The sequence below is a fragment of the Polyodon spathula genome, chromosome 21 (genome assembly GCF_017654505.1).
Source record: "Polyodon spathula isolate WHYD16114869_AA chromosome 21, ASM1765450v1, whole genome shotgun sequence".
In the NCBI taxonomy this organism is placed as follows: Eukaryota; Metazoa; Chordata; class Actinopteri; order Acipenseriformes; family Polyodontidae; genus Polyodon; species Polyodon spathula.
The window spans coordinates 9,688,825-9,716,066 of record NC_054554.1 but is presented as its reverse complement, the minus strand read 5'-3'; the positions used below and the strand labels follow the sequence as shown (position 1 = coordinate 9,716,066).

At 36.3% G+C, this 27,242-nt stretch overlaps 1 protein-coding gene across 3 annotated transcripts in view; it reads right to left on the bottom strand.

Annotated features, from left to right (window-relative positions):
• The window catches only part of LOC121296627 (NEDD4-like E3 ubiquitin-protein ligase WWP2), a 70,017-nt gene that overhangs the window by 31,121 nt on the left and 11,654 nt on the right, over positions 1-27,242 (bottom strand). For all 3 annotated transcript variants that reach the window (XM_041222377.1, XM_041222376.1, XM_041222378.1), the window contains exons 5-8: positions 25,981-26,118; positions 19,403-19,502; positions 13,627-13,775; positions 8,745-8,970 (exon numbers count right to left, since the gene is read on the bottom strand). In XM_041222377.1, coding sequence (XP_041078311.1) covers positions 8,745-8,970; positions 13,627-13,775; positions 19,403-19,502; positions 25,981-26,118 — 613 coding nt within the window. The remainder of the gene's footprint in view (positions 1-8,744; positions 8,971-13,626; positions 13,776-19,402; positions 19,503-25,980; positions 26,119-27,242) is intronic.

Sequence of the window (27,242 nt, the reverse complement as noted above, 5' to 3'; positions counted from 1 at the left end):
CAGCCTGCATGCCAAAAGGTTGTTGTGCAATGTATTTTCAGAAAACATATAATATGCCCTGCAGACTTCATAAATGGTATTCCTGGCAGACCTATATGCAAGGCAATGCAACTTTGCTTTATACCCCAGATGTTATCTTTCCTTCGGATGAGACGTAAAACCGAAATCCTATTGGAAGTGACTCTGCAGCAGTCGTTGATGCATAGTTCACCCCCTAGTCTGTAATCTCTTTCGATAAAAGCGTCTGTTAAATGGCTAATTAATAATAATAATAATAATAATAATAAGCTTTGCCGTTCTCTCACCTAAACTGTATCAGATGGCATCCTTTACAGAACAAGAGGCACCCTTAACACAGTGTATAAAGTTGCAGTATGTATTATATTTTTGTGTTGAACACTTTGTCTTGTACGATTGCTGTGACTATGGTCTTCCTTGTTAAACAAAGTTTAATAATGGGTGAAGTCTCATTCACCCATCTTAAAGGGTAGGGTACTTGGCAGCAGGCACCACTACTTTTCAAATAATTTAATTTAATACATAATAATCCTCAAAAGAATACACTCCCCATTTTCCCTTACAAAAACAAAAACAGTTGAATAGAAGTGTAAATCCCGATATACTAGTTACTGGTCTTGATTTATTATAATATCTTTATCTGGCTGCGATATCCAATGGAAATTCACACATTGAGAAAATTACATCAGTTAAGATGGCAATGCTTAATAGTCTCCCTGTTGCATCAGATCCAAAACCTCAAGACAGGAGGAAATCCAGCTCAGCTAACGTTGTCAAGCATGAAAAAAATATTTTAAATTAAACTGAACTTAAATTTAAAAAAATGTAAAAAGCAGCTATAAAAAAATATTTTTTCAGTCCAAAAACATGTGTTTGAAAAAGGAAGATCAGTCAAGATAAACAGCATTGATTTGAGAATACAAGTCTGAATAGGGTGTACACAATACTGGATAGAAAGAACCTGCCAAACAGACTCTAACCCTTCTATCAGTTAGATTGGGTCCTGACCATTGTGACTGCTGACTGATTTGAAATAGGAAGATTCAGGTGTCAATTATTACAGGATACATGCGAGGTCCATTTGCATAATAAAAGATCATTAAAGAGTGGCTTGTGCTTCATATAGCACAGGGCTTTTCAAAAGACTTGGTCCTAATGGGGTGAGAGCTTATCAGGTTGACTGTATGAAGAAATCCAGTATCACTCCCTCTCAATGCACAGAAATGTTAAGTCAATTGTCCCCATACGATGATAGCTTGTTACTCCTGATGGGGTCCAGATGGTAGCTCTGCCTCCTAATGGTGCTCCTCTTCATACCTCACTGACTTTATCATTAACACACTTTTCCATCTCCTGAACTGGTGTTTATGTGTGTTCTACCTTCTATTTGTTTGTACTGTATCCCTTACATCTGGAGGTATTTCTTTTTTTTATCTCCTAAAATCCACACATAAAAAAAGGAGGCGAGATCCACCTAACCATAGTCAACCCTGGTCCTGGATAGCCATTCTCTTCCAGGTGTAATACAGGTAGAATGCATTTTACTTTAGGACCAGGTCATTGGTCACATTAATGCAATTTAATAATTAAGGATATTGTTGGAACAAAGAACTGGAGAGACAGCTGAGGTTCTGACTCTGGCCTAACCTACACATATTACAAACAAGTAATTTATTGTAGAATGATATAAGGATTACTAATTTTACAGTATTTTGACAGCAAGTGTGGCAAAGTAGACGGCTAAAAGATCTCCATCGCAATCTCAGCAATTTACCTGGGAGACGAGAGCTGTAGCACAGTGAGTTGTGCTATCCACCAACCGACTGCCAATGCATTGCTCCCTGTGGTGCTCCAGCTAAGATCAGCAACTCAGCAGGAGCAGGATTCAAACCAGTGAGCTTCTGATTGATTCTGCTCTTGCAGTGCTTGCTTGGCACAGTGGTTTCTTACTTTACTGAAATGGCTGTTTGTACAATTTCAAGTGATTCACTTAAAAATGTCTGGTACAGAATACTTCATTTTATCATGGCATTATAATCAGATCTAGTCATGATTCACTGACAAGTTTTGGAATGAGAAACTGCTTTTTTGTTGATTTAGACAGAAAAGGCCAAGCTATAAAAAGATTGCAGCACATCAAATCTGTTACTGATTTATGCTTTTAGGGATTAACTGTTGAGTCCAAACAAATTATAAACAGCTAAAACCTTTCATGTATATATTTATGATATATACACACACACACATACAACTACAGTGTCCAAAACTGAAGGCATATGAAAGAAAATGTTTTTAAATCTACACAAAAGGTTTAAAAGATTAAAAAATGTTATTTTCAGGCCATTTTGGGCAAAAGCCCTTCTTCAGCTGTTTAAAAAGAAAAGGAAACACAGTGCAGTAAACTTGTTATTATTCAAGATTTGTAATTCTACAAAAATTATGTGGATGGTGTCATGATTATTATAATAGAACCTTCATTCCCAGAGGTTCCAAAGTTCCCAGTTTGAAGATAAACTTGTGTTCCTTTTGTTCCATAGCACTGGTTAATCACACAGACTGTGATGTCTTCAGCAGTATGATCATCACCACTGAAGTGAAGGGCTACTGGTAATGCAGTGGCGTTAATGTGAATACTTCTTAAGTGTTCTACAAACCAGTCTGCTAAACGCCTTTTAGTTTCCCCAATACACAATTTGTTGCATTTCTTGCAGATAATGCAGTAGACTATTCCTTTAGAGGTACATGTAAAATGTACATGAGTCTTAACAGTTGTGAACAAGGAATCGAGTCACATCAAGCCTTAGGGTGTGACGAGTCATACTGCAGATATGAATGAGAATCAGTTGGTTTGTAGTAGACAGTGGTGTTAATGGTGGAATTCAAAACAATGATGGAAATATCTAAGAAAGATACACATACTATTGTCTGTTTCTGATATGTTCCATGTGAAATCCAGGGCTGGGTGGAAATGTGTTACTGACTGAATGAAATGTTTTAAATCCTCACTACAGTTGGTGAAAATTCCAAAGATATTGTCAACGTTCCTAAAATATAGTTTAGGTGTGTTTTCACTGAGCTGCTGTAAAAATTTGTTTTCAACTGATCCCACAAAAAGGCAAGCGTATGATGGTCCCATTTTAGTTACCATGCAAACACCCCTTACTTTAGTGTAAAAATTACCATCAAAGGAAAAACAATTCAATGTGAGCACAAGTTCAGTTGGTCTCAGAAGGATATCTGTTGGAGGTTCTTTCACTATCCGTTCATCAAGAAAGTGTTTTATTGCAATTAACCGTTCATTATTTGGTATAACAGTATAGAGGTTTTTAATGTTGACTGTATCCAAGAAATTACCAATTTGACAGTATATTATTTATGTATATATATATATAATATAGTATATATATATATATTATTTTTATTAAACAGTGTTCATTTGCTGTAATGTTAACTTAAGTTCTACAGATTGCACAGTGTTAACATCAAACTTTACTAAGGTTTTTGCATTATTTTTGTATCAAACAAGCTTTTGTTTGTAAGAATATAAATTCACGCTGCCTTAAAAAGGGTAAGACGTATGCCTCGAGTGAAAAAGAAAGGCCCTTTGAGAGGGTACTGTAACACTGAGGTTTTTGCAGCATTACTCAGGAAGTTGACAAGCTGGCAAACACTACCACTCACACACTGCTGAACAAAGACTCACACTCAGACCTTTAACACTGACAACCTCTGACTGGTGAATTTGCAAAGGCCCAGACCTTCTAGGATTGCCTTTCCAAAACCAAATAAATAGTTTGTTTCCCTGTAAATGAGTGGCCTTCACATGTTTTTTCCTTGCCCTGGTCAAATTAACCATTTCTATTTGCTTAAAAAACGTCGTAAGTTGAAAGCAAGAACACCCTGTGTCCCCTTCTAGACCAAACAACCACTTGTTCAGGCTGTAAGGACTAGGGGGAAAACGAAATACACGAACATTGAAATTCACATCGTCTTACATTACAGGTGAGAGAGGTCCATATGTACTTATTTAAGGAAGCTACTGGTATGGCAAAATGACATTCAATAAAATCTGTTTTTCTAGGACTGAATGATAAAACACTTAAAAAATGTGAGAAACTAGCATTGCGTTTAATTATCATGTGTCCTTTACATTTCTATACATTTTAAATACCAGCATGTAACAGGATAGGAAACATAAGTTCTCAATCTTAAATAATATATATGTATTTTTTAGTCACATTTTCTGAGGTACTAATAGGAGGATAAGTATACAATATTTATCTTTAATGTAACACCTTCACAACCATAGTATTGTAGACATCAGTAGCAGCAAATTTTAATGTGGTTTATGTGCACATTGTTTTGCATTCAGAATATCAGTAACTTGATACGAATGCAAATTAAAAGGATGACTGAATATTTCCAGTGTTTAAAAATACATTTTTAAAAAGAGCTTGCAACGTTCACCCACGGCCGGTTTACTCCACTCCAACTATGAAAACTGATAAAGTAAAGGAAGACTGAATTGATAACATCTTCACAGTCAACTTCAGCTAGGTGATGAATGCAAACGTATACATGCCCCTTTCAGGACAACAGCTGAAGAGCCTTGACTACAAAATGAATATCACTACAAAAGCATATTTGTCACAGCTTCAATTAAACAGTAAAAAAAAAAAAAAAAAAAAAAAAAAGTACAGTACCTTTATTGATTAATTGAAATCATGCATTTCATCACAATGGTCCAGAATGTGTTCATACCTGACTACTCTGAGAATGTGAGTCATGGAATAATAAAGAAAAATACACGACACAGCCTGTATGTACATTTAGTACATGTAATGACAAAAATAAAATTACTAATACTATATACCTTTATTATTATGATTAATTGATATGATAAAATTAAAGTGATACAACCATATTATTTTTAGTAAATATAATATTATATACTATATTATAGATTACTATAATTTTAATTATTATATAGCTAATATATATTATTATATACGATATATGCGGAAATTATATAATACTATTCCCATTGGTTTGCTTACTGTGTAGGGAATTTTTCAGGAACTTTTCTGGGTTATGACCCGTATGTTAAAATCCTTACAGCAGTCATCCAAGTGCAATTTCCTTATAAACCGGCTGAACAGACCAAAAAACAATGACTGATACACATTATGTCTTAAATTACCAGATATAAAATGCAAGTATGCATTTAACTTCCAAACCACAGTGACCAATGATTTTAATTAGCCAAAGAGTTATGCATTTATTTGGTCCCTGCCTCATTTAGGCATACATAGTATACAGAAATTGACTGAGTAAGCAACTAGAATCTGAAGGGAAAAAACCCCAGAAAACTCAGTACAGGTTTTTCTTCAGAAGAATACTAAGGAGTATGTCTAAAAGTTTCAAACCAATTCTCGCACTTAATGTTTGCGAACATCAACTGTTTAAGCCTTTAAAACCTGGATAATGAAATTGAATAAAACACCACACTTTTTAACAAGGCAAAGCTTTCCAAAATCATGTGTATTAATTTAAAATAGATATGAATCTCAATTTAAAAAAAAGTACTGGACAGTTTGCATCTACACCAAGCAGATAATAACAACTAAAAAGTACCTTTGGTTTTGAAAAGCACAATACGTAAAAGGGAAACTGAATTTAACATGATGGAACTCTCCCACAGAGGAAACTGCAGACTTTTCTGAAGAAATTTGGCTGCCACAAGGGTCAGTCTTAAACACCCCTTTACTATACACATGTTGGATTACTCAGCTACCACAGGTCCAAAACAGAGGTCACAATGTAAACCACATAAAAAATTTTAAAGTACCCCATAATATCAAAACTGCCAGCTGCCTCTGCTACAACAAACTTCAATGTCTCATGTAAACTACTCAGGTTTCCTATTAAGTAAAAATACAAAGACACATGCAAATGCAGCTTTGCATTTGACAAGAAAACCATTGTTATATTTTAATGTTTTCAAGGAAAAGTATGATTTGCAATTAAGTGCAGTGGAGCATTAGTTTATACAGCCTAAAATCAGGCTTCTTATACGGAAGACACAGGACTACAACCTAGGAGGTTTTGGATGAAATTGAAATAAAATGTTTGTCAGTTACAAAAGATCATCCATCAGCATTACTGAAGAAAAAAAAAAGCAAAACACTGAACAGAGCACAACTTTCTGTGTCAAGAACTCCTGGGGGCTCTATCCTTTTTTATAAAAACAAATCTGTAAAACATCTGCCCTAACAATGGACCTGCTCCACGAGACAGAGTACTGAGGATCTATTATTTACACAGCTCCGACTCAGCCTCCCCTCACTTACTCCACTATTTAACCAGGTATACATTATAACATTTTTTTTTTTTTTAGAAAAACAACACCTTTCACAATGAGCCTTGTCCAATTTTGTACTCAGTGAAAACATTGCTTCCTTTGGGATTTACACCACCTTTTTCATTTACTGGGTGTTCCCCTCAGTATATAGCCTTATGTTACCTTTCAATTACTGCTGCTGTTCCTTCTCCTCTCAATATAGTAAGCACAGTATGTTTACACATTAAAAATATGTAGCATGCTTAAAGCCTTCTGTATAGAAATGTACAGAATATGCTTTTCTAAATCAATGCACAGGCATACTTATTACAATGATAATAATGCTAGCTTTGCCAATTGCATTTAATGCTCAAAATATGTTGCGTAATAATCTTTGAATTACGGTTTATGTTGAAATACTAAATGAAAAAAGTTCAAATTTGTTGACCACTGTTTCATCTATATTTTCATTTTTAAATAAAGGAAAGTGCCTCAAAGGAACATTCAGTAGTAGAGCAGTATGCTTTTCTGATGTGATTAAGCCATGCATGCTAAAGAAAACAAAATTGTCGAACGATCCCCAAGCCAATTGTCCCTCTTCTGAAGAGTTATTAACAGCCACCCATGTTTGTCCCTAAACTTTAAAAAATATCCCCACTCAAGTGTGGCTTGTGCAAGATCAGAACACAGACATGAAGCCCAAGACTTAATACAAACTCTGTTTTAGTATTACATGTTTTTAACATTTTTTTAAAATATATTTTTCATTACACAAAATTTAGCACATGGGAGTACATTCACAATACAGCTTTTTGGAAGACTGCTGTTTTAGACAGTCATTAAAATACAACACTTCCCATTTACTCATGTACTGTTAATATTCAATTTCCCCCTACTGTGTTGCACTGATAGAAAATGGGCCTCAAGGGCAGACACGGTTTCTTATTTTATGTTGTAATCCCGAATGGAGGTTTTGAATCCCTTTCAGCCCAAAATAAACATATCATAGAAAGAAAAGTAATACAGTAGAATAGGTCAGGAAGAGAAAGGAGGGCTTTCACTGCACTGTACCCAACAAAGCAAACAAAGTACTACCACAACTTTGACAAAGTGTGCTTTCACATATGCCATGTTTCTTTTAAAATCTGGTACAATGTAGCATTCACTACTCGGCAAACTATTAAAATTCCTCCAAACATCGACGTACAGAGCTCACTCTTCTTCCCTCAGGCAATTTAGCAATGGAATCTTCCCCTACTCCCAGTTACTGCCCTGCTTCTGCTTTTTTTCTTATGTGTGAGCCATGTGCTTCTCCTGCCAATTCATGTTATAAAGGTAAATGGGTCAAACAACTTTCTTTCTTTATGCCTTCATCACTAAAGGACTTCTTTAACAGCACAACCAACTAGCGAATGTGGAAAGACAGGAAAAGCCAACATGATAAAACATTATTTTAAGGGGACATACATTGTACAAAGCTATATTAGTTGCATAATTGCACCTGTTAACAATCCACATCTACTAATCTTTTGCTACTTCATCATTTTTAATGATCCAACAGGTCGAAATTAATTGGATACTCACAGCTAAAGTGAATTAACCAACCAAGCTGTTTTTGAATCTTTAAGACAATATAAATTGAGGCAAGTATCCTCGTGGGTACATTGTAAGGGAATTACCATGTGTACTACAACAGTTCATAAATCTGAAATAAAATAGTTATTGATATGTCCACAGATTTAAATAAGGTGACAGTAAAACTTAATTTTTACTGGACAACACTTGTAGTAGAGAAGTAACAGGAAGCTAAATAAATAAAAACAAATCATAGAATTATGACATGCAAGTAGATACTAATTTTGGCATGTAAGTTTCTATTATAAATTCAAAAGTATTTACAGCTCCAATCTTTATTTTGCCCCTGCTATCATAACAAATACCGGGTAGACATCCCACTGTGTTGAGTATGTTTAGGGCTGTCACTGTTTGGAGCCATTTCCTTATGATGCTTCGCTTTCACATTCATGATGATACTTCAGCACACTGCAATCTAATTACACACCACAGTATCAAAATAAATCAAGCACAACAATGAGGAAACTTCATTCACAGGAAAGAGGGCAGACAAGGATATCTGCACTATCCTTGATGTTGGAGTTTTCTACCAAGATTTAAGATGACAGCACTCGACCACAGGAGGAAATTACTACAGGCTATCTAAAGGTTATGCAATTGTTGAGCAACTACAGTTGCACAGTGACATTTAATTTTCCACTAGTTACTCTTGTTTTTTTGTTTGTTTGTTTTTTTTTTATCTGCAACTAATTGTGTTATCATTTATCTAATGTTGTCTTGTGTTACATCACCCTACAGTCAGAAATCTTACCCAGTTGGCAGGGCTTCGAGGTTCTGGTTTGCTGCAGCAGGCTGTTCGGTGGTGGATGTATGGGCAGGTTCCCCTGCCTCTGTGCTGGCTGAGCTGGGGGTTCCAGTGCTGGGGGGAGGGCTGGCAGACAGAGACGTGGAGAGAGACACAGAGGGTGACGGAGGAGGTGGACACACTGGGCTGCCTCTTCCACTTTCAATCCCGTTCACAACAACCTCTCCATTCACTGTATAAACAAGAGGACACAATAAGAGTATTTTTGACACTTATTTTTTTTATAAATTCGTCGCCAATTTTAGTCCAGCCCATTGTGACTGGTCTATGTTTGCTTGCTATTAAAGGCGTTCTGAATCGTTATATGCAATATATCATCAGCCCTTTTTTTTTTAAATATAGTTTCAGGTGCAATTTACCATGCGAGAGCATTTAGGGCTATGACATTGGAAATCATGCTATAGACAAAGTTTTATTTAACTGTCATTAAAACATTGAAATAGTGCAACAGTAAATTAAACAAACAAAAACATCAGTCCAATTTCAACAAAATAATGCATACAAAAAACAGTAACCTTGGTTCAGATTTTAAAGCTGTGGGTGTGTATTATAAAATGCATTCAGCAGTTCTGTTCGTGATGACTGATATGAGTCGGCTGATGCATTGGCATATGGTTTGACACAGGCTTGAGGGGAAAATAAATGTGCATAGCAGTAATTGCACTATGGAAACTATGGTCATTTCAAACATCAACTTTACAATGTGTATAAAACATGTAACCAAGCTGTTTTATTTTTGAAGTTTCCTTACAGAAAAACAATATAGTACAGTACAAAAATAACTGAATGAGTTAAAAGATATATCTACAAAAATAATTATCAATTTATTTAGAAGTAATAAGTTTACAACAAATTTTTATACAAAATATAGGGATTATTTGGCACTGACATAAGGATGCATTTTTATAAAATAAACAAATGTTATACTGCAATAAGCCACTCCAGGGTGTGTACTGATGTCTTTTAATCACACTTCTTGGGTGGTTAATTACCAGATAAGAGTAAGCAGCCCTTCGTCACTTACTGTTTAATTCATGTAGATGCGACAGAATTGATTAAAATCTATGTGTTTGGAAAAGATTAAGAACTTCATGTGCTATTCGAACAAGATCCTAGGCTTAAAAACTGACAATTTCTGGAAAGTAAAGCACAATTTCTTCAGACTTGCACTTGGAAGAGACTGCTTTTTAATAATGCTCAAATGGAGTTCTTTAAACAGATTCCTATTGGGACACTCAACCAGTACACAACGTTTAAGCAGCATGCTGAGATTTGTAAAGGGAGCCTTTGTCAGACTAAATCACTGTAAAAACCTGCACATATGCCGTGGGACTTCCATGCAGTTTCTGCAAACGGAGGGCCCGATGCAAACAGTTACAGGCCTGCAAACTCTTTTCTGTGCCGTTTCCATGAAAAAGTGCTGGTCACAGAAAATGTGTGGCAAACAGAAAATTAAGAAATGCCAATTTATGACTATTTTTCCACCTTGACTTGTAGCCAAAAACAATACTGGAAATATAAAACTAGTCAAAACAGTACTCCGTTTCTGGTACCTCCAGATACAGCAATATGCTTGCAAACCACAATTAAAAAATGTAATTTACTAGTCTATTTCTGAATGGATGTAATTAACACACACAAAAAAAACAACAGTGAAATTTTTTTTTTAAAAAATAAAAGGAAATGAAGCTTGAAAACTGAAAAAGAACGAGAACAATTTTAATAATCCATTATTATTAGCCCCATATATATATATATATATATAAACTGCCTATATTTTTGTATTGAGCCTGTGGGATGAGAAAAAAAAAAAAAAAAAAACCTTTGATAAATGTGTCTAATGGCTACTACTGCAACTGATTTCAGTACAGGGTGGGTGCATAGTATATGCTGTTTGTGCCAAAATCCTGGCAGTTTCAGCTTATTCCCATGTGGACACAATCTGGCAACACCTTAATAAACGTCTAATTTTTTTAGTTCAACAATCAGCATTTAAAAAAATAACAAATACAGATGGGATTAAAGTGAAGCATATGAATGTGGGGAATACATTAAAATAAAAAAATCATCATCTTCAGGTATTTAAGTTAACATTGTTTATTTATCTATATTAGGGGTGGGCACCAATATTGATATTTTGATATCGGATGTCGTATGATAATGAAGATAATTTCCATATCGTGATATATAAAAAGAAATTCACGTAAGCTCGCACATACATACATTTTGTTGCTTAAAAATACAAACGCAGTATAATCAAGTTTTGTTTATATTAAGATACAACAAACCCTATGCATACCAATCACTGTTAGTCTCGTAGGCAAACACTGTTTTTCTTTTTCTAAGAACCCGAGTAACAAATGTATTTCCAAGATTCAACACATACACCTAAAAACAAATTTAATATAAAAAAACCATAATAAAAACAGGAACACTGTTTTCAATAATTTGAGATATACATCTCAATTTATTGCAAATGATTTCTTCTTTTTTTTTCTTCCATTCAGATAGCAAATGCTGTCTGCATGCTGCATTGAGCACTTTTGGGTTATTTTGTCATGAGTCAGTGATTAATTGCACTTTGTCCGTGTGATTACTTACACTATTATTAATGTATTTTTAAAATATGAACTTTTGGTATTATAAATGAGATGTACTTTTAAAACATAAAATTTATTTTAAAAATAATGCAGCATTCAGCATGACACTGTACTTAATACTTTTTGAGGTGTCATGTCAGCACATACACAAAGAAGATTAAATTACTTCTGGATTAGCTAGTCTATGTGCAGCGAAGTATAGAAATATTTTGGGTTTGGAGTTGGCTGACACCACTAAGTTAAAGTAAGTTATTGATTTTCTTATGTAAATATCCGTGCCCATAGAAAGTCTACACCCCCTTTCAAAATGTTTACCTTTTTTTGCCTTAAAGCCTGGAATTAAAATGCATTAAAATTGTTTGTTTTTTTATCTACTAATCCTACCCCACAACCTCCAAGTGAAAACAAATATTCTAGAAATTAGTAGAAAATTAATTAAAAATAAAAACTGAAATAGCTTGGTTGGATAAGTGTCCCCCCCGCTTGTAACAGCAATCCTAAATTAGTTCAGGTGTAACCAAATGCCTTCAAAATCAGAACAAGTTAAGTGGCCTCCACCTGTGTTAAATTGTAGTGATACATGATTTCAGGATAAATTCACCAGTTCCTGTAGGTACTGTTGGGTAGTGCATTTCAAAGCAAAGACTGAACCATGAGCACCAAGGCGCTTTCAAAAGAACTCCAGGACAAAGTTGTTGAAAGGCACAGCTCAGGGGATGGGTATTAAAAAATATATCAAAGGCCTTGAATATACCTTGGAGCATGGTCAAGGCGATTATTAAGAAGTGGAAGGTGTATGGCACCATCAAGACCCTGCCAGATTAGGCCATCCCTCCAAACTGGATGACCGAGCAAGAAGGAGACTGATCAGAGAGGCTACTAAGAGGCCAATGGCAACTTTGCAATAGCAACAGGCTTTTGTGTCCAAGACTGGTCAAAGTGTGCATGTGACAACAATATCCCAAGCACTCCACAAATCTGGCCTGTATAGTAGGGTGGCAAGAAAGAAGCCATTACTCAAGAAAGCCCACCTTGAATCCCATTTGAAGTATGCAAAAAAACACTTTTGTAGCTATGTGGCAAAAAATTTTGTGGTCTGACTAAACTAAAATGGAACTTTTTGGCCTAAATGCAAAGCGTTATGTTTGGCGCAAACCCAACACACCACATCACAGAAAGAACACCATCCCTACTGTGAAACATGGTGGTGGCAGCATCATGTTATGGGGATATTTCTCATGGGCAGGGACTGGGGCACTCGTCAAGATAGAAGGGAAAATGAATGGAGCAAAGTACAGAGAAGTCCTTGAGGAAAACCTGCTGCCCTCTGCAAGAAAGCTGAAACTGGGACAGAAGTTCACCTTTCAGCACGACAACAACCCAAAGCACACAGCCAAAGCTACACTGGAGTGGCTAAGGAACAAAAATGTAAATGTCCTTGAGTGGCCCAGTCAGAGCCACAACCTAAATCCAATCAGAAATTTGTGGTATGACTTGAAGATTGCTGTGCATCAACGCTCCCCAAGGAACTTGACAGAGCTTGAACAGTTTTGTAAAGAAGAATGGTCAAATATTGCCAAATCTAGGTGTACAAAATTGGCAGAGACCTATCCCAACACACACACAGCTGTAATTGCTGCCAAAGGTGCTTTCAGCAAGTATTAACTCAGGGAGGTGGAGACTTATCCAATTATGATCTTTCAGTTTTGCATTTTTAATATATAACTTTTTCCCCTCATTTAAATGCATGAAACTGAAGCACTGACACAACAAAATGTGAAAAAAGTTCAAGGGGGTGTAGACTTTCTACAGACACTGTATACGTTTGATATTGCAATTGTCTTATTATATTATTCTGTCTTTTGGAAAACTTTGATATTATCGATATAGAAATACAATTTTCATATAGTTGCCCACCCCTAATTAATATGTACTACGTGTAGAGGTTATTCACCAATAGCACTTCCACATGCTGCTGCTTGCCAGCATAAACCTGAAGGGGCCACATCCTAAGGGGTCAGTCTCCATACCCATCTGACCTTTACCCTTGAGTCTGCCTGCAACGGTGTTCAGAGATGAGAACTCCAAACTAAATATCTCTGTGTCCTAAGCAAGATCGGAACACAGGCCTTGGGAAATAAAAGGCTAGCGTATTAACTCAACGCAACACCAAGCATTGTTACAGCAGACAGCTGTAATAAAACTTTGAGAAGAGGAGATTTTCTTGCCTGAAACACTACTGCTGGAGTGGTTAGAGAGGCTCTTGGCTGTCTGTCGGTGTCTGTTCCTGGTACTGGGACTCTGTTCACCATTCACAGCACCGTGTCCATTAACCGCTGACCCGCTTCTGGAAGTTTCTGGCAAGTGTCTGTGTGTTCTAAGGGTAGTGGAGGTGGGGGAGAAAAAAACAATACATTACTCATGCAGTGTTACATTTTAACTTCATCGTTTAAAGATATTTGCTTATTAACATGAGCTATCTTGTAGGGCTTCCAGGTTGACAAATATTTGTAAGCACGTTTAATATTTCCAATGCAGAAGGATACAAAAGACTGAAGTTATGGGTTAATATTTAATTTATTTCAGCTGTGTTAGTTCTTGCCAGCCCCATCCTCCACCCAGGATTCTGGGCATGGAAAATCTTAGCTAGGCTGGGCTGGTATTCTTAAAATAAAATCTACTGGGATCCACTTTAAATGCAGAAATAATACACCCTCTGAAAAGGAAGAGTCAGGGCTAAAAGGAAGATAAATCTTTTAATATTTCCAAATTGAATTAAAAAAATGTGTCAAACCAAAGCATGTCAAACCTCAGTGCCTCAAATACTGGCATTCCTTACTGTTTTTGTACACCAACACGTTTACTACACAATATCTATATCATAGAATACACCTGTGTAATAAATATTAGGAGACTATTCACAAAACAAGGACTGTTTTAAGGAATGTTTAAGAATGGGTTAAACATTGTTTTTTTTTTTTTTTATGGGAATGTTCCCTGTTTCCATGACACTGAAAATATGAAGGTGGCATTTGCAATGTTTGAGATATTAGTAGTAAAATAAGTGGGAGCACCCTTACCATATAATGCTTAATAAGGCAGCTTTTTTAAAACTAAAAACTGGGGAAAAGTGTGTTTTATGAGAAAATTAATAGCAAAAAACTTGTCATTTAACACATAAATCATGCCAAATAATACATAACTTGCTGCTGTTTCTTTCTTACCTAAATTATTCATTATTAAATCAATCTAAATACTTGTTTCAAGTTGCTCTTCAGATGTTTTACACCAAATTATGCCCATCCTATAAAAGGGGAGTTTTTCTCAGCTGTTCACCTTTTAGGCACACAATGGGCCCTATTCAACAGAATGCAGCATTCTTTTGAACATTTGGAAAGTTATTTTTATTGTTGCTACTAGTAGAAACTAATTCTATTAAAAGGGGCACTTTTGTCAGGACACCTCCTTGTGCATTCTGTGTTGTAGGTACAGGTACTTGTGATGACTTAATGTAATGTGTTCTTTTCAACATATTGTTCTTTACTTTTGTCAAAAAAGGTTTTTAGTTTTTATTAACCTGACCAGCATCGCTACCGAATCTTACTCTATAAAATAACTCTCAGATATTTTATTGAAAGAAATAGAAGTGAGAATCATTCTACTGAAAATTCTAAATTTTAAAAGGAACAAATTAAATCTGACTCTTGCTACTCTCATGGAAATTACTTACCACACATACGATATATATGTGGTGTGTTTGGAAAAGAAATACAAACTTTGTTATATTATGTACCTCCATTCTTGATCAAGATTTGCCTAAGTAATGCCAGATTTAATAGGACAGAAGGACGATAGGAATATGCTGCATTATCCTGTTATCAAAAAAAGGGGTTACAATTTTTACATAATTTTATTGCACCTAATAATCGCATTGCCTCCACCCCCCATATGGGAAAAAAAAAGTTTCTTTAGCCACAAACTGAAAGAGACAGAAGCTAATTCAATAGGGACTAGATGTTACGTAACATGGAAAATGTTTTAGTACCTGAAATATTATGAATATGTTACAGTAGTCTGCTTTGCCTCATTTCAGTATGTATGGAAATGGGAAACAGCTGGCAACAGTCACGCTCACACAAAATCTGAACACTGATACTCTGATAGTACAGAACTTCAAACTAACCTGCAATTATTTCCGACATATAAGTGGCTGTGTTTTAATAAATCACAAGACTTACTGACCTTTTTTAAAATAAAAAAGCCTATAAATGTTATTATTATTAATATTATTATTATTATTTAACTGTGCTAAGATTTTTCATCGGTGTGCTAAATTTGAAAAAAATGTATGGGGCCATTATATTTGTCATGCTATAGTCACAGATGTCAAATTCTGCACGATAGTGTGCAAATATTTTAAACATTGTTAGGTCATGTGTTATAAAGACTTTGCTTATATGTTCCCTCTACTATAATCAAAACTTTACTGGAAACCTTTTAATGTTGCAGGACTTAAATGATGATATAAGATGACATCAAGAATTTAAGTTCCTATTTCACTTGAGATAAACAGTTCACACTAACGCTTTGGCTCAAACAATAATGAAAGGAACCACACAGCATTACTGAAAATTGAACATCACCCAAGTATTTGTCAAACCAATGTTTAATACATCTAAACAAAATGTATAGAACGATTGTTTTACTGCAGGGCCATTGCTAAAAAGTAAATATGCTGCTGAAGTTGTTGAGGGAAAGATTAAATGAAACACTTTCTAAGGTGTATTCCAGTACTTTAAAAACTTGAGTGAGATAAACGTGCTAGTAGTCTGGCATGTTAAATAGGCACACTATTAAAAAATTCATTAAAATGCAGCAGTTTAGCTTACAAACTTTCATTGAATGTATGTAAATGTCCAGAAAACACATGGCAAATTGGAAAATGCACAATTACCAGGAAAGCTGTTAGTTCTACTGCTGGAATTATTAATTTTACATAATACTTTAAAAGTACAAACAAGGACTTTTGACCAGCTACAGTGTAGAACAAAACAGTTTATTCGTTATTCTGAAATGTAACTTTCACTGTCATTAGTGAAAGCATAGTCTATAAAAGCAGTTACCTACTCAGCTTTTCAAGACATTAGCTACAGCTGCAATGGAAAAGTAATCGTATATTTAAAATATATATATATAAATATATAATATATATATTTATACAAACAGTCAGAGAAGTCTGCATTACACTTCACATGTCAGCCAAAAATAGGTGGCAATCAGAGTTTACCAGTGTTAACAATACACCTAAAAGCTTATGTTTGTCAAGAGTACAAAAAATAAAACTCTTATCATTTTTGTTTGCAGTGAATTGTAGCTGGGTATAGTGAATATACATCGACCACAGAACTGGTCAGCATCACACCAACATGCCAAAATCAAGCTTCTTAATCATTTCACAGCCGACCATAAAATGTGGCACCCACTTAACAAAATCCATAAAAGAGATTTCCTTGTGCCATTCTTCTCCAAAAGAGATGTCGTGTCATTTTTAGAGGTGACAGATGTGCGCAATGGAATCTGCAGTTGTGCACAAGCAATCATATATATATTGTTTTTCATTTTGCGGTTTATTGAGGGAGAAATAAATTCATCATTATGACCAGTCACTGATTTAGCCTTTTTTGACTGAACATAAAGACAATGAATCATTTATTTATGGTGCAGAACTGGAAAGCACAAGGATTTAAGGACAGGGTGGTGGTACAATTTTTTAATGCCTTCAGCTCAGGGGGCCCCTTGGGTTACAATCCTGATTGAACTCTTTTAAACAATCACAAAGCTCTTTAAGTTTTATCCCATTCATAGATTGAGCTGCAGTGAGGTTGCAGTTAGGTAACTTACACACCAAGCACTTCTGAATTAGCAGACAATCGAAATTAGAGTGAATCACAACACCTAACCCAAGTTTAATCAAATCTTTTATAGTGGTCAAACATGTGTACCGCATGGCTATGAAGTTACAGGGACACCCTAGACAACATGTCGACTCTAACTTAACATTATTATTGTTGTACCTGTAAATAATAACCAACACATATCAGCCGTGAAGGTAGGAAAAAAAAAAAGTGAAGGAAAAAAAAGAAACATTGAATAAATAGCTAACAGAACTAACATCATATAGAACCTTGTTATGTTATTGTCTGACTTTGGAAATCTACACAATTTCGTTGAATGTTTTAGCTTAACAATATGGCTGACATTTAAGCGAAGGTGGCCTGTGAATCTTTTAGTAAACTACTTTCACACTCTTTTGTGGGTCAAAACATGGTGGTAAATGTTTTACAGCAGAAAAAGAAAGGTTGTTATGCTAAATGTTAATGTCCCTACCTTAAATTCTTACTATTATTAAAATTATTATTAAATATGTTTCAGGTTAGAATACACAGATATGATAACACTTTCTGCCCTAACTCACTTTTCTTGTGTGATATGAGAGCTCGGGAGAAGATTTTCTATTGACTGTCAATGGAGTGCTGTTGGATTGAGCTGCCTTGAGCTTATTTTAATAGACGTTTAAAAATATAAAAAACACTTTTAAATAGTCAAGTCTATTTTACTATTGCCCGGGGTGTCTCTACAAAAAACATAACCTGTGGTAATGATGACGCTAATCTATACGAAAAATACACTTTTCTTAACGCAGAACCAGAGAAGCCTCATGCACAGAAAAAAGACGAAGTGCACAGTACTAGCACAGACTGGTGCAATTAAAATACTTGGATTTAATGGTAATGGCTGTCAGTTTGTATATGTTTTTACTACTGTAAATATAAAAAAACAATACGTGAATTAAAAAAGCATGTGGAGTTGAGAATCTTGGTAATAGAATACCCTTGGTGTATGTGAGCGCATGTCATTGTATTGGTATGAAACTTGCTCTAGTCTGGGTTTCGCATCGATACAGTTATACTGATACAACGCCAGTAACAACTCCAGTGTGAACAGACGTTATGAAATTGTTTACTGTTCCGCAACGATACCGGTATAAAAATGTATGAACAGACCTTTAATTTCTCAAGCCCTCGCATTAAACTGAAAAAATTCAGACACCATCTGGTCATGGGAAATTTACAGTAATCTCCCAAGATGTTGGGCTGCTATCTTTTCCTTAGTCACTGCACTGTGAATTTACAGTGCACCCCCCACCCATCATCTCCATGAGCCCCATTCCAGACTTAGCAATGTAAAGTCTGGGAGAAAGCAAATAGGTTAGGCTGGTGAGAAGAATTTTTAACAAAGGACGTCTGTAATCCAAGACTGTCAACACATCAAAACATCTGATTCCAAGGTTTTTTATTATTTATTTTTTAAATACACTGCTGCCACCATCGTATTCCTGTAGGGTGGTACTTTAATAGCAGTTTCCTGCCACACACCTCGGTGATCATTGCTGCTCCAGATCTTTGAGGTGTAAAATGTAGCAAATTATCTTAAAATGAATAAATTAAGTACAACAATTTTTTATTTTTTTTTTACTTTAGTGTACTTCATGTTTAAAATAGGCTATAGAAACCTTCGCTATGAAGATCAGTGGTTCAGGTAAGGGAATGCAGTGCATAATGTTATGGCTTTGAGGTAGGGGGGTGGGCATTTGCTGGACGCATTTCAAGTGAATCCCTGCAATGTCCATACAATTTTAAAGACTTCAAAAGCATAATTGATTTGTGAATCACTGATAGTGAAAGAGATTGTGAACACATCCCACTGATCAAACTCACATTGACACTCTATTCACAGTTTGCCAGATTCATTACAGGAGGGAGACTAGTTTGTTGTCCCCTTCTCATAGAGGAAACTGATGTTAAATTTCCAGAGATTTTTTTTATTTATAACTATTTTTGCAAGTATTTTACTTAGGCTTTTTAATCTGAGGTTTGCTTATGATTGTTTTCAAGATTAAGGCAGAAAATGATTAGCAGTCAGTAAACGTATAGCGATGCTTACCTTTCACTGGCTCCAGGGGTGCTGGTGGCAGGGAGCAGGTTTTGAGACTCATCATCACTCTGGATTGGGTCAGCATTGTCTTTTTCATCTGGTTGTGATTCTTTAAAAGAAACAGTATTGATTAGCTTGCTTGGTTTGTATTTTCTTCAGACACAATAAAACACCACAGCAGGACTCCCCTGACTATGGCAAGCACAACTCTTTTCCAGAATGCATATCAAAGCATGCCCTACAATCTGTAAAACTATTTCAATCTTATTTTTTAACTTGTATGTCTAATGTACATTAATCTTTTAAGAGGTGGGTCATTCCATGACAAATCACCCAATAGGTAACATCCTACCACCTCCAATTTAGACCAACAGGGTGCTTACGGTTGTTCCAGGCAAAAAAAACTAATTTAAAATGACCTGTAATGATGACAGCACAGCATTTTCTCAAGGGGTATGCAGCAGGTGTCATCCTTCTTTGGAAATTACATTAGTAGATTCACGCAACAAATGCGTAATGGAGGCAACACCTGTTTTGAAAACTGAAAGAAAGTGGGCGGCAAAGAAAGCCGTGGAAGATACTGGCTGCCCTTCGAATCGGTGGTATTATGGGGCAAGTTCAGCATGGTAAAGGAGGTTTTGGTCTTAGTTCAGCTCCCCCTACATGGCACAAGGCAACCCCAGCTCAAAGGAGGAAGCTGGTAGTCAATGAGGTGCAAAAGCAGGAGTGTGGAGTGTAAAGGCCGTTTCCCAAGTCAAGCAGGGAGAATGGATGAGATGGGAGTGTGGAACAACGCAAGATCGGCTGGCAAGACCTATGGACAATGGAACAGAGCAGGATCAGTTTCTTCATCAGATCAACATACGATGGTCTCCCATCAGCACAGAACCTAAATCTCTGGGTGGGTGAAGAGACTTGTTCATCACCTGCAACATTAAGGCACATTTTGACAGGATGTAAGGTGGGTCTTAGCCAAGGACGGTTTACTTGGCGCCACGACCAGGTGCTGTGATTTTTGGCCTTAGCACTGGAAGACAAGTGTAACCTGATCAATAAGTTGCTACCAGTTCCATCAAAGCACTACACACAAGAAACAATATTTCTCAGTCCAGGAGAGCAACCACCAAGAAAAGGTGTTAAAGCCAAGCCTCGTCCAGGACAACTGGAAGCTGCTAGAGACTGGAAAATGCTGGCAGATGTTGGTCAACGGCTTATTTTTCTACGTGAGATTGCCACCACTAACCTTTGACCAGACATTGTCTTTTGGTCTGGATCAGCACGCTTTGTTCATCTGGTAGAGTTAACCCCAGTGCCATGGGAGGATGCTGTGGATGAGGCGTATCAGTGGAAGAAACTTTGGTATGCTCAACTAGCTGCTGAAGCGGAACAGTGAGGATGGAGAGTCTGGGTTTACCCAGTGGAGGTGGGTTGTCGAGGATTTGTGGCACACTCTACAAACCGGTTTCTCAGAGATGTTGGGTTCAGTGGCCAAGAGTTAAGAACTTATCTGAAGCAGCAAAAAGGAGCAGCAACTGGCTGTGGTTGAGAAGGAAAAATTCTGGCTGGGGATCTCGAGCACAACAGAAAGAAAGCAAATGCTGATGTACGGGTAAGTAAGCTGGGCTGAGTTGAGTGGGGACGGAGGGGGGTGATAATGGGATGCCAGAATCACTGTCAAGCCCTCTTGAGCTGTCGTGAGTTAGTCAACGAAACACTGAGGACATAAGGTGCCCACTTGAAGACCCCAGAGATGTACCCTACTTAGCTCAATCCAGACGGTTGTCATGCTGATGCGCTAGGGAGACCGCACTCTGGAGCCAGCATCGCAGCCATTGTGTGAGCTGATGCACTGGGGAGGTAAAATAAGCAGATCCCTGGAGCCAGCGTTACACTTCAGCCATCAACATCAGGCAGAAGGATATCACCATCATCAGATGGAAAGAAACGCAAATGGATGGAGATGCAGATGGATCACATTAGTTTACTGTAAAGCTACGTCTTAGTTGGTGCTTATCTTGGTGAGAGCTGAGTTCAAATCAGCATGAAGTTTTAACATCTACTCTCATGTAATGGAAAACATAAACACATATAGTAGATGCAAGAAAAAACATCCTCATATAAGAAACATTTCTTATAATCTGACAAATGTTAAAAAGGGGATAGTGGCAGTGACTACCCATGCTTAGTTTTAACACAATTGGATGAGCAAATTAGTTCCTCTCCTATAGGAAACTATAAACTATTTTCTATAGGATGACACATGTTAGATACCCCTTAAGAACATGTTTTCAAAGCCAGTCAAGCCTCACTGCACCTTACACAAGAGGCAACAAACTGCACAATCAAGATATTAATGACTGAGAGACTGTAGAGCTATAGAAACACCCTTGACTGGTGTGACCCCTCCCACTCTTTTGCTGTGTTATTGCGTACGTCATGTAAAAACATTTTTTTCCAGCTATTTACAAGACATATCACCTGAATATTAATCATATTTACTTGGAATGGAAGGGGTAGTTTAGTCTAGGTTCATTTTTATAGGTTAAAATGTCACCTTCCTTAAACTTTGTATGAGAGTGCGACGCGGATGGCTGTAGGGGTGAATTCAGACGCCTGAATGAAATGAATCCACAGCAAAATAGCGGACTGGGGTACAACTGTGCTTCTTGTGTGTGTTCATTCAAAATAAAATATTTAAACAAAACAGACACTGTTACAAAACAAAAGGCACGAGGACCAAACAAATAAACAGAACACAAAACAAACAAACAAACACCGTACTGGTTTAAACTATCACACGTAGCAATTGATAGTTTTTAATTTACTCTCCTCTCGACGAACACCCAACCCTGAGTGAGTGAAACGCTACATCTTTTATCCAGCTGTACCGAGACTCGACTTCTAATCAATCATTCAATTGGAATCTCAGTACATCTGCACGTGAACTAATTGTGCTCCCTGTGCTTCCATAGTAATGCCCACTTTAAAATGTATCTTCCAGGTCAAACACACCAATACATTTCTGTATATATATTTCACCTATAGAAATAAAATTGTGCGGTTAAAAAATATTAAATGAACAAAAAAGATATGATGGATTTTGTGTGACGTACGGCCACACTCACTCAAAAATCGCACTGGCCAGAAATAAAACCGGAAGTTACGTATGAAAAGGTAAACGCACATGGCGACTGCCACTGAAAACATAGAAGATGAAGTCGAAGATCCAATTAAATTTTAGGGAACAGGTGACACAACCCTTCATTTCTGAACTGCCAGCGAATATGAAAAAATATATATATATACACACACACACACACACACATGTGTGTGTGTGTTCATGGTGGTTTCCTATAAAACCTCAATGACATATTTATTAAAAAATATATGAAGGTACTGCATCCGACTTCAACTTGACTTGTTGCTTGCTTCTAAATCCCATACTATGTTCAAGTAAGCTGCCCTTCAGATAATCACTGTCGCGAAAGTGAGTGCCACAAACAGAATTATAAACAGGTATAAACAAACAAAAAAAAAACTTTCAGTTCAGTGAATATAACAATTATTGTTACCAAGTAAAATGACAAAATGAAAACAAAATCAAATAAACAGAGCACTTTTGAACTTTGATACATTAGTGAAAGTGACACCTATCCCAAATCTCTCTGATACATTCATGAATCCACACTATGCTATGCTTGCACTATGAAAACCAGACCCTTGACATGCACAGGGTTGGATTTAGGCTAGACATTTAAACAGGTTCATTGTTGCCGACATCCCTGAAGAAACGTTCCATAATTCACAAATGAATGACACTAAAACTTGACATCATCCGATGAAACAACATTTTCTGATACACTTAAACAAGCAAAGTTCATATGATCTACAGATATAAAAAACTACATATTATTTCATGATATATTAAGCTTATTTAACTTATTTTAGTTTTGAATTTTGCAATTGAAAATGAAAAGCTCTTGATAAAAGTCTAAAGTATAAGCATATAAACTATGCTTACTTTATGAGACATATAAAATAGAAAAAGTATATACATTAAACGTTATTATATGATGTGCTCCCAATCGCAGACATGAAAACTAGACTTGTCTGAATAGATCTGCTGTGAGCCAGCCCCTTGCCTGGCCTTGTATGTCACAAATATAACAAAAACAATAATTAACTATTTCTAAATCAAAAAAATAAACAACCGCAGAGTTTAATTACCTTGTAAATCTGAGTATTTTTCCTAGTTTTCCTTTTTAGTGAACAGATAAAATTTCATGAAGGAGGGACTGTACGGAATAATCATAACCAGCCATCAAACTTTACATTAATTACAGCAGACTATGTTCTCTTTCTTCTAAGACTTGGCAAAGTGCAAATATTTATAAAACTTTATCCCACTGCAAGTCCTCTTGTCCAAAGATGTATCCAGCTCTTCTTCCAAATACAGAATGTTCCAAATCAGATTATTAATATTAAGTAAAATGTCAGACTATTAAAAAAATAAAATGAAAAAAAACAGCAAATGGGAAAAAAAAAAAAAAAAAAAAAAAACCCTCCCAGCTTCAAAACAGTAGTAGCCAAAACATAAAACTTTACAGGACAAAGTAGGCTATGACTTTAGCTGTGGTGGTTATTAACACTGTTTTGTTTTTAAATTTCTTAGCTGTGCCTCACGTCAAACAGCCTAATGGTACCTTGCAGAGGGCTGAGCAAGCAGGTGAGGGTGGGAGTACAGTGGTGACGCAAAGCTGTGAAGCTCAGAAATGCACTCATCTCTTCTGCAACTAGTGTTGTTGACATTCTTATTTGCATGTTTTTTTTTTGTTTTTGTTTTGTTTTTTTAAGTAAAAGATAGATATGCTTGACTTCAAATGATGAAATAAATAATAAATACATTTCCCTTTTAAAATCTACCATGAAAATTGGTCAGATAAAAACACAGAAAGAACAAAAATTAGGTTGCACTGTTCAGCCACTTTGAAAACAGTGAAGGAGAGTGATGACAGAGGGACCCAGAATATTAAAAAAAACAAACATGTAGATTCCCACAGCTATGGTAATAAGCCCGCACTACAAATCAATACAACTTAGTAAAACATGAAATATTACAAATGTAATTTCAACTTTAGTACAATACATTTGTATAAAATGTTATTGGACTGGCAGTGAATTTGGAAAATATAATTCCAAGTCACCAGATCTTGTTATATTTTAATTAGAAACATATGAAATGTTGCAGACATTTCTTACTTCTTTCAGTGGTTTGTGTGTGTGTGTGTGTTATGCAAGAAAAGAAAATGTTTGTGTTCGGTTTCTAAAGTTTACATGGTCCCTTATCTTGTACTTACTATACTATAAATTAGTCTATCTCCAATTTATTGAATACACAATTCAAATGTGGACCATGTCTGCAACAAACTGTGGTTTCTATTTGTTTACAGCATGAATAAAGTAACTCAGCCAGTGATAGACTGCCATGTCCTTGATGCTGGAGAAGGGCATCGACAAAAGTCATTACTACTTGTGTGTCTCTCGTCCACCCATGTTTTATTTATATAATGTTCCAGGGACACGACGATCCAACCAGCTTGGTTAATCTGCTCTAAGAGGATATTTCTCCTGCGGGCGGTAACAGGAGTAAATGAGAGGGAAATCCAGAACTTGCTTTATTCTTTTCTATTATCTTGATCATTACCATATTACAGTGGACCAAGCCAAGTGGCTCCATCCCCTCCACACATAGACACAATAACTACATTTTTGCCAGTTTAATCCGAGAATGACATCACTGCTTTGACATGTGCAGGAAGGGCCAAAAACAATTGTGACAAATTGTCATCTATAAATACACAAATACACTCTGTCAAACAATTAAAGGATATTTCTGCTATGCTGTCACAACCCAAAAATATAATTTTATTGTTTGACCATATGTACTTACTAATATGTATCAATCACACATTTTAAGGAAGCAATGAAGTTGAAAGAAATAAAATGTGAAGTGTGTCTCATTCATACACTGTTTACACTGGCTCATTTACTGGGGCTTAAGCCATCATGGGGCATTTAGGTTAAACTGCTTCTATGGCTGGCTCAAGCAATGTGGACACTCACAGCTCAAGCAATGTGGACACTCAGGGAGTCCCAGCCTAGTAAATTGTGGACAAAATATGCAGCTAAAGTTTGGTAAAGCTGAAGTTCAATGGAATCAAGCCTATTGTTTTCACTCTAGAACTGCAGAGAAATAATTGCAAAATATAAGAGACTAACTACAAAACGACAAAAAAAAAATGAGAATCAGCTTCTTGAAGCATACATTTTGACTAAAGTACCTTTATTTCAGAAGCAAATGTTGCTGAATCAAGATGTTTACAGCTGCTCCTAAAAATGCATACCATACTGTTACCTGAATAGCATCAAGAAGACAGATTACCCACAGGTGTTCAAATTGGTGCTGGCTTAGCTAACTGCATTTGACTTTCACCCCTTTATTTGTCCCTGTCTCACACAGTATTCAGTGTAGGTATCTGCAATGTGTGTGTGTGTGTGTGTGTGTATGTTTGCAGTTTAGTACTTACTGTCTGTCACTGCATTGCCATTAGGCAAACTTCCTAGATCAACAGCCAGTCCATCCAGGCACACGGTCAGCTCTCCGCCTGACACAAGGCTGCCTTTGTTCTCCGTCTGCAGGTTCAGGTTCAGCTGAATATTCTCCACTGTTACCAAAGACAGAAAGGAATATTCCATTCAGTTACTTCTGTGCTTTAAAAAAAAAAAAAAATACTCCTTTATCGGTTTCTAGAGTTTTTCTTTTTAATGTTTTCATGAGGAATTTAGTGCCACCCAAAACATCTGTGGTGGATACACAGTCATCTGTCCATCTGCATCACAGGTACAGAAGAGGCAGGCAAAGGGCCAAGTCTGTCTCATCTCATGCAATCGTAAACCAGAAACTGTGAGCACCACAATCCAAGTCTTGGGAAAGCACCTTCAAACGGTTTTACAGTTTCCATGCTTCATCATTCCAGCACTGGCTGGTGGGAAAATAAAGTATTACAATGCATGCTGGTCTTGTAACAGGTCTAGGATTTGAACTCCGTTCTCCCAGGTTAAAGATGCTGCTTTAGCCTACAGTGCCTCGACCAGCTAAGATTTAAATTACAGCACTTTGTTTTGAGTGGTGTAGAGCCAAACAATGACACACATTTCATCGTCTACTTAAACTGTGTTCACAGAAATGGCTAGGTGTCACACAATACTTCTTTATATAGACACATACTAACAAAGCAGAATAGGCTAAAGTCTATCCTTAATGTAACTGCTGGTATGGAAACTAGTAAAAACAGTTTGCGATTCTCTGGCTAGACATTAGGTATGGGCAATAAAACATTTATTTGTTTTCTAACCTTGCTTCTGTTATACTACGTTAACTTGTCTTCAGAGCTCTCTCACATAAATGTGGATGATTGAAGCACCTGGCATACTACATGACTGTTGTACTGAAATATAAAAGCCAATTTAATTGCAGTTTATATTCAGTTGTTAATTTCTTTGACTGTTTTCATTCACTATGAACTGTCAAAACCTAGAATTTCACAAATGTTAGAGGGAATGCCCTAATCCAGGATAGTGCCAGCATTTTCTTGTAAACCCTTTCATCTTCTTTGCTTCAACGTGTACCAGATGGGACTTGGAACAGTAATTACTTTGATACGACATGTCTGGATTACAAGACATATTTTTTACCACCAACAAAAAGGACACCCAAGCTTCCTAAAATAGCACTTCTGGAAAGAAAATGAATCTCCACAACAAGAATGTTCTCTGCTTTACACATCAT